General features: G+C 45.7%; 1 protein-coding gene across 1 annotated transcript; it reads right to left on the minus strand.

Moving 5' to 3' along the window:
• Positions 1 to 336: 336 nt before the first annotated feature.
• DEFB1 (defensin beta 1) lies at positions 337 to 7751 on the minus strand. Its single transcript, NM_001032857.1, has 2 exons — positions 7678 to 7751; positions 337 to 494 (listed from the first exon to the last, which is right to left on the minus strand). The coding sequence occupies exons 1-2, from the start codon at positions 7736 to 7738 to the stop codon at positions 349 to 351; spliced, it is 207 nt and encodes a 68-aa protein (NP_001028029.1). The 5' UTR covers positions 7739 to 7751; the 3' UTR covers positions 337 to 348.
• Positions 7752 to 8719: the final 968 nt, after the last annotated feature.

Genomic DNA, 8719 nt, shown 5'->3' on the forward strand with positions numbered 1-8719 from the left:
ACTGCACTTTAGCCTGGGTGACAAGAGTGAAACACCATCTTAACAACAACAACAACAACAACAACAACAAGAATCAGTCACGTGTTGGTTTGAGGATCAAACACAGTGGAGGTGACATCACTCAAGCCTAGGTCATCATTCCCCTGTTTCCAGCAGGCTTTTTGGTTCGACCTGTCACACGTTCCAACCCATGCACCCTAACCCCCTGCTTCTTTACCTCTTCAATTGAGACACAAGATTCATTTTGGCCCAAAGGAGGTATACTTCAAAAACAATTTTCCTTTATTAAAAGAATGCTTATAAAAAGTCCATTTCACTTCTGCGTCCTTTCTTCTGGTCACTCCCAGCTCACTTGCAGCACTTGGCCTTCCCGTGGTAACAGGTGCCTTGAATTCTGGTATAGATTGGGCAGGCAGAATAGAGACATTGCCCTCCACTCCTGACGCAGTTGTAATGGTCAGATCTGTGGCCAAGACCTGTGAGAAAGTTATCGCCTGTAAGGAGGGAACACAGACACTTCAGACTCATGGCTTGTAGCTGCAATGATTTGACAACATCTCGTGAAAGCAGAACAAATAACTCTGCAAAACACTGGGGAGTCTTCTCTTCCAGAAATTTGCACATGATTGATCTTTGGGACTACTCATGAAATGAGGTGTCTGAAGAGCTTACTCACTCAGGGGCTATGCCAGCTGTGGCCAAATATAGGCCAAGGAACCAACAGTGGGGTTCTGAGTGGGGTTTTCTTATGCTGAGAGATTTTAGATGTGCAGAGAATTCAAGTTGTTTTCCAAATAAGTTTTCCACCTTGTCTCACCACACCCCAAACTCACATCCTGTGTTTTAGAAATGTGGAAGCAGGTGCCACTCTTCAAACACAGCCTAAACTTCCCTCCTTCCATGCCTTCAGTTACACTGTTCCCTCTGCATTGAATCCCAGCTCCCCCACTTCCCACATCACTATTTCAGCTGAAATCGAGGATCCTTTCATGTCAGGCTGAAATTATGGTTACTCTCTAAAGCTTTCATAGTTTTTTTTCTACTTGGAATTTATATTGCCCTTCTCCCAGTATCCCAGATCTCATAAATAGAGACAGTACTCTGGACTAGGTTTCTATTCCATGCAACAGGGAACAGTCGCCTGTGATTTTCCTGGCCAGGGACCAGCAGGCCATCATTTTGCATGCCTTCATTGGTAGGCGTTTTGGACTGAACTGTGTCTCCTAGGAAAAAATTTCCTGTGTTGAAGCCCTAGCCAGTGCCTTAGAAGGTGATTGTATTTGGAGAGAGAAACTTTAAAGAGATGATTCAAGATAAACACAGTCATTGGGGTGTGCTCTGATCCATGCGACTTGCATCCTTATAAGAAGAGATTGGGACAGACACACACAGAGGAAGGACCATGTGAGGACGCAGGGAGGAGGTGGCTGTCTCCCAGCCAAAGAGAGAAACCTGAGAAGAAGCCAACCCTGCTGGCACCTTGATCTCGGAATTCCAGCCTCCAGGACTGCGAGGAAATATATTTCTGTTGTAAAACTGCCCAATCTGTTTATGGGTGGTTTAAACCATAAACCTGGTAGGCTGAGCAGACTAATACAAGAGGCCATCGTCACCCTAGGAGACAATACATTCCAATGTCGCAGATCTCTGTTGGAAAGATGGCTTTCACACTGATGGAAATTGTCCCATCAGTAACTTGCATCCAGCGGCTATTTTTCTGCTTTTGCGGTAATTCCACTTTTCTTTTTTTTTTGAGATGGAGTCTCACTCTGTCACCCAGGCTGGAGTTCAATGGCACGATCTTGGCTCACTGCAAGCGCCACCTCCCAGGTTCACACCATTCTCCTGCCTCAGCTTCCCGAGTAGCTGGGACTACAGGCACCTGCCACCGTGCCCGGCTAATTTTTTGTATTTTTAGTAGAGACGGGAGGTCTCCACCGTGTTAGCCAGGAGGTCTCTGACCTCATGATCCACTCGCCTTGGCCTCCCAAAGTGCTGGGATTACAGGCGTGAGCCACTGCGCCTGGCCAGTAACTCCACTTTTGAAAAACTCTTCTCATTGTCCTCAATGCCTGGTTTCTGGGCTCTTCCCAAACCTCTTCACTCTCCTGTGGATGTGTTTAAGTTGGCCAACAGACTTCCCAATGTTTGAAACCTGGTATCAATACAGAGTTCCTTCAATGTGTCCCATCAACTAAGGCCAAAAAAGGCTTCATTTCTCTCATTTTGTTCACTACAAAGCAGCACTGACCAATATGGCTGCCACATGGTCCCTGTGGCTGTTCTCACTGAGGTTAATTGAAATCACCCTATCCGCATTGCAAGTACTCACGAACCCTATGTGGCTAATGGGTGCTGCATTCATCGAACAGCAGATACAGTCTTTTTACCACCGCAGAACGTGCTATTGAACTTGATTTCAATAGAAGGGACCCTGTATTGATACCAGGCTTCAAACGTTGGGAAGTCTGTTGGCCAACTTCAACACATCCATAGGAGAGTGAAGAGGTTTGGGAAGGGCCCGGAAACCAGGCATTGAGGACAATGAGAAAAGAAGAATTTTTTTTGTGTTGGCGTCTTGGGCCAAGGCCACTCATTTGTTCACACAAAACACAGTCTCTTGATTGCCAGCTTATATTCTTTTCCTCTGATTGATTCCTAATGATGCTGTCTGGGATTGTACTACGTTTTAATAATCTCGCCACAATGTTGGCCTCAAGTAAGATCATGACCATCTAGACTCTGCCAAAGTCTCCACTTACTGCTTTAGTCTCCCTGTACTGGAGGCTCTCTGCTGGAAAGATACTTAGAGGATGCCTACTCCAACCCACACTGCAAGATGGAACCTCTCCAAGTGATTATCTGTTTAGAGAGCTCAGTTGAGCATATAAATTTGAAAGCACTTTGAAATTGTGAAGGTCCTTGTTCTTGATTGTTCCTCTCAGTAATCAAATTGTTGGGTATATACATGCTGAGTAAGCAGAGGAGGCCCAAATTTAATATGGGTGTAGCTTTTTAGAGCCAAGATGGACTTCAGAGCTCAATTAATTCAACCTGTCTGTGATCCTCTCCCCAGATGAAGCAACAAGGTTCAGTGATGTCTCCAGAGCATGTAGCTGGTCAAAGACCAACCCCAGACCAGAATGGATGCCTCTTGACCTCACTTCAGTTCTCATTTCACTTCACCACACTGCTGCTTGACTGTGGTGTCATGGTGCATAACCAGAACTAATTTCAGAACTAACCTTCCAGGATATAGTACATTATGGGATACAAAAGGAATTGCAGCAAAATTAGTGTCAGGGTACTTTGGTTACATTTTGTGTTCCACAACTAATCTACTGTGTGATCTTTTGCAAACCACTCAACATTTCTAGGCCCCCAGCTTCTCAAATTTAAAATAGAGGAGACTATGCAGCCATAAAAAAGAATGGAAGCATGTCCTTTGCAGCAACACGGATGCAGCTGGAGGCCAATATCCTAAGCAAATTAACACAGGAAAAGAAAGCCAAATATCACATGTTCTCAGTTATAAGTGGGGGCTAAACACTGAGACACTGGGGGCTACCAGAGGGGAAGGGAGGGAGGGGAGTGAGGAAAACTAGCTGTGGGGTACTATGCTCATTACCTGGGTGACAAGATCATATTCCAAGCCTCAGCATCTGAGTGGGTCTGGGGTGGGGCTGATACTTAGCATTTTAAAACAAGCTCCCAGGTGACACTGAAGCTTCTGGTCCAGAGGCCATACTTTTAGAACCTTTGGTCTGGAATATTGAGGTTCCTTCCTGCTGGAGCAGTCTATGCTACTTTCAGTCTAGGGGCCTTTTAAAAGCACTTGCCTTTACCATTTTTTTCATGACGTTTGCCTTCCCCCGTGTGTTAGATTTCACTGTGCATGTGTCTGTTTCTGTTACATGCTTCTTAAGAGATGTTTGTGTAATCTAAAGGCTTCTGAAGGTTTTTGTTTTCCAATAATTGTGGACCAGGCAGCCCAAAAAGAACAGCTAGAATATCACACACACACACACACATACACATGTGCACTTCGTAGGGATCAGAGAACCAGCAGTAAAGAATTACTAGGTCAAGATTTGAGAGAAAGACAGAAACAAAAGCAGGAACATCACATCCTACCGACATAAAAAAGGTTATTATGAAGGCACAAAACATTTTGAAATAAAGAAGACCTAAATGAGCGGACATGCTCTGTTTAAACATTTGAAGATTACTTTTTTAAAAAATTAATCTTCTGGTTCAACCAAATACCATGGGAATCCCCAGAGGTTCTAATTTGACAAGCTGATTCTGAATTTTATTTGAAAATTCAAAGGGCCAAGAATAGCCAAGACACATTTGGAAAAAGGTGGGAGATCTTGCTTCACTGTATTTCAAGACTAATTATAGAGCCACTGTAAGTAAGACAGTGTGCTGATGGCACAAGGACAGAAAAATGTCCAAATGGAATAAGATAAAGAGTATAGAAAGAGGCTCATGCCTACATGGAGAATTGATGTAGAATAGTAGTGGCTCAGCAGAACAGTGGGGAAAAATAGTCTTATCAACAGTTGGTTCTGGGCTGGGCATGTTGGCTCATGGCTGTAATCCCAGCACTTTGGGAGGCAGAGGCGGGCAGATAACTTGAGGTCAGGTGTGTGAGACCAGCCTGGCCAGCATGGTGAAACCTGGTCTCTACTAAAAATACAGAAATTAGCCAGGTTTGGTGGCGGACACCTATAATCCCAGCTACTCGGGAGGCTGAGGCAGGAAAATCACTTGAACCCGGAAGGCAGAGGTTGTGGTTACCCAAGATCGCGCCACTGCACTCTAGCCTGGGTGACAGAGCGAGATCCAGTCTCAAAAAAAATAGTTGGTTCTGGACAATCAGATATTCATATTGGGTAAGAAAAAACAACAACAAAAAAACTTGACCCTTATTTCATACCAAAGACACACACACGCACGCACGCACACACACACACACGCACACAAACACCCCATTGCCAGATGGATTATAAGCCTAAATGTAAAAAGAAAAAAGATAAGCTTTTAGAAGACAGTACTGGGGACTATCTTCATGTCTTTGATGTAAAAAAAGTCTTCTTAAACAAGATCCAAAGTGCAGTAACCTTAGGGACAAAGACGTGACACATTCGACTACATTGAAATCATGATGAAAGCCTCTGTTCCAGGAAAGTTTCCACTAAGAGAGCGAAGAATCAAAACGCAAAGCAAGAGAAGATACTTGTAATGTATATAATTGACAAAAGACTTGCATACAAAATACAGAAAGAACTACAGACAGTAAGAAAAGACAGACAATCTGATAGAAAACATGGGCAAAAGACAAACAGGCATTTTACAAAAAATAACTCAGTTGCCCGTAACTATATATAAAAGGGTCCAACTTTTATTTATCAGGGAAATGCAACTTATTATTTATCAGGGAACTGCAAATTAAAACTCCAGTGAGCTACTGCTACACTCACCAGGTGGCTAAAATTGAAAAATAATTGATGTTATCAAATGTTGGCAAGGATACGGAGCAAGAGGAACTCTTATTCACTGCTTGTGGGAGGGCAAATTGGTGTAAACAATTTTGGAAAACAGTTTGGCATTGTCCAATGCAATTGAATATATGCATATCTTATGATCCAGTAATGCAACTTTTCAGCATGTGGAAATAGAGGCATAAGGGGCACCTACTGGCCAACAGAAATGTGTGCACAAACCAAGTTGTACTATTCAACCTGAATATTAGTGTGGTAAAAGTATAAAGAATATGAAAAGTTATCACCATAAAAGTCAAGTGAGTGATTATTCTTGGGGGAAGGAGGGAGTTGTGACTGGGAAGGCTCAGGAATAGCTTCTCATAATTCAATTTAGATATAATAGACTGAAAACACAAATTCTTTATGTTAACAAAGTGCCTTTCAAACTCTTTTGAGTTTGGACTGAATCAGAAATTTCTCACTGCTACTCAGTAAAAACATATGCACACACCCCGAACTGAAATATGGGTGTAATTAAACAGCATCTACTTTTACTACATGGCACGAAGTAATATTTTCTATTCTTTTAAAAAAAACATGGGCCCAGCACGGTGGCTCACACCTATACTCCCAGCACTTTGGGAGGCTGAGGCGGGCAGATCATGAGGTCAGGAGTTCAAGACCAGCATGACCAACATGGTGAAACCCCATCTCTACTAAAAAATACAAAAATTAGCCAGGCTTGGTGGCAGGCACCTGTAATCCCAGCTACTCAGGAGGCTGAGGCAGGAGAATTGCTTGAACCCGGAGGCGGAGGTTGCAGTGAGCTGAGATTGTGCCACTGCACTCCAGCCTGGGCGACAGAGCGAGACTGTCTCAAAACCAAACCAAACCAAAACAAAACAAGAAAAAAAAAAACCATGGGAGGCTTGGTGGAGTGGCTCATGCTTATAATCCCAGAACTTTGGCAGTCTGAAGTAGGAGGATCGCTTCAGCTCAGGAGTTTGAGACCAGCCTGGGCAACACAGTAAGACCTTATCTCTACCAAAAAATAAAAATAAAAAAATTAGCCACGTGTGGTGGTGCATGCCTGTAGTTGCAGTTTCTTGGGAAACTTTCTTGCTGAGGTGGGAGGATGGCTTGAGCTCAGGAGGCAGAGGCTACAGTGAGGCGAGATCAAACCACTGCACTCCCACCTGGGTGACAGAGTGAGACCCTGTCTCAAAACAAACAAACAAACAACAAAACAAAACCAAAAAACCAGAAATCAAAAACCAAAAAAACACGTGGCAGCAACAGGCGGCATGAAATTTCTGCATTTAGAATGCTTTTGTACTCAGCTTTCAGATGGAAAAACTGAGGCATAATTGGAGTAAATTAAGCCTATCTGTTGGATAAAGTGATGGCCTAGAGAAACTTACAATAAGATCTTACAGAGGCTTTCCAAACTGGAGTGCTTTTAGGGTCATCTGTTCCAGCCCTTCATTCTGCAGATGAATAAACCAAGGCTCAGCACCATGTGACTTGTGTGAGCGAGGGATAGGGCTGGGATAAAACATGTCCCCGATTCCTCCTGCAGCATCCCACCATCATGTCTGGGTCATGGCTGCTTTGGCCCAGAGCAGCTGACATCCACCTGGCTCACAGGAAGCCCCCTCCTATTGACTGGGGAGACCCCTAGCCTGGAGAACGTGGGTGCATTTCTCAGGCGAGGGAGAGGACTGCCTGTACACGAGGTGAGTCCAAGGCACCGGCTGAGCTGGCCTGATGGGTGGGGCAGGAGCACCTCACCTGTACTAGGGCACCCCAGGAGGCTGCACCCAGTGACCTGGGCAGAGGATGGGGCCGGCCCTTCTCTCTGCACAGGAAGCCAGCCTCTCAGTGTGGGGAGCCGTCTTGCAGGGGGAGCAGCAATCTCATCTACATAGAATACTGTCTACATGTCCAGGACAAGGATGCAGGCAGCTGCCTGTGACAAGCTCCATAACCCTGCCATGCTCACTCCTTGGCTGTTCACAGACCCTGAAGGCTTGACAGGGCTTGCCTGCTGCCTTCTGCCAACCACAGGATGCTTTCCTGCTGCTTGTCCCTCCTCCCTTGGGACACGGAGGCAGCCATCTGACGGTCACATCATCGCCAGTGTCCCCAGTCCTGGGGATGGGAAACTCTAGCAGGTACCGGAGCTTACCTGAGGCCATCTCAGACAAGAGTAAGCAGAGAGTAAACAGCAGAAGGTAGGAAGTTCTCATGGCGCCTGGCAGGCAGCACCCAGGATTTCAGGAACGGAGGAGTGGCTCCTTTGGAGGCTGAGCTGACAGAGGCTTTCAGAGGCTGGAGTGTCGCTGTATTTATAGGACTGGTGGATTGCACAACCTCGTCGACGGAACTGAAGGGAGGTGCCACAATCGAGGGTGAACTTCTAATCGCTAACCCCTGGTGTCATTTGCCCTGAGCAGTCGGCAGTCACATGGCACGTTGTCTCCATCTGGCTGCCGCTGGATTTAGCTTTCAGCCTGGAGCCCTCCTGTTTGGTGCCAGCTCCTCCTGTTTGGTTTTCTAGGTTAGGCAGTTCTGATGGGGTTTCTGGAAAAGGCAGTTCACACTGGAATCCCTCCTTCTTGATCCCATGGAGGAGAGCCACAGGGAAGCTCTGAGCAGGGGGCCACCTGGCTCTAAGCTGGTGTTGGTCTCTTCCTGCAAGATAATCTCAAACTTTACCCTCTTCCCTTGCAAAAGCAGAGCTGGTTGTAATGAAGTTTCTTCTTCTGGCCAAGGCTACCTTCTCATTTCTCCCCTTGCGCAGAACACTGTCCTCGATGGACCAAACTTCCTCTTTTCCCTCTAGACATGTTCTTGGGACGTTCCCAAAGGGTACTCAGAAAGTGAGCCTGCAGTGTGGCCCTTGGAGGTCGAGGGTCTGGTCCAGCCTGGGCCCACCCTGCAGAGCTGCAACTGCCAGACTGGGATGCTGTTAGCGACTCTCCAAGTATCCCTCAGGTTTTCCTTGATTCTAAAGATTTAAGAAACATTTCATTTATCACTGATTTTCATTGTAAGTCTGTGAGCAGCTTTCCTGATGTCTCCGCGGCTTATTTTCAAGCAGCAGACGCTGGCTCTTGCTGACCAAGGAAGGGAAGAGTTTATTCAGAGGATATCAGGGTTGGTGGGGGGTGGTGGCATTGCTGGAGAACCCAGCTTGAGGCTCAGTTTCCAGGAATGACATCCACCCT

The sequence above is a fragment of the Macaca mulatta genome, chromosome 8 (assembly GCF_049350105.2).
Source record: "Macaca mulatta isolate MMU2019108-1 chromosome 8, T2T-MMU8v2.0, whole genome shotgun sequence".
In the NCBI taxonomy this organism is placed as follows: Eukaryota; Metazoa; Chordata; class Mammalia; order Primates; family Cercopithecidae; genus Macaca; species Macaca mulatta.

Bases quoted from the DNA above. Each gene is read 5' to 3' on its own strand.
- DEFB1 (NM_001032857.1), bottom strand. From the start codon at position 7,738: ATGAGAACTTCCTACCTTCTGCTGTTTACTCTCTGCTTACTCTTGTCT. The intron at 495-7,677 runs GTAAGCTCCGGT...CCCTCCTTACAG, and splicing joins CTTGTCTGAGATGGCCTCAG to GCGATAACTTTCTCACAGGT.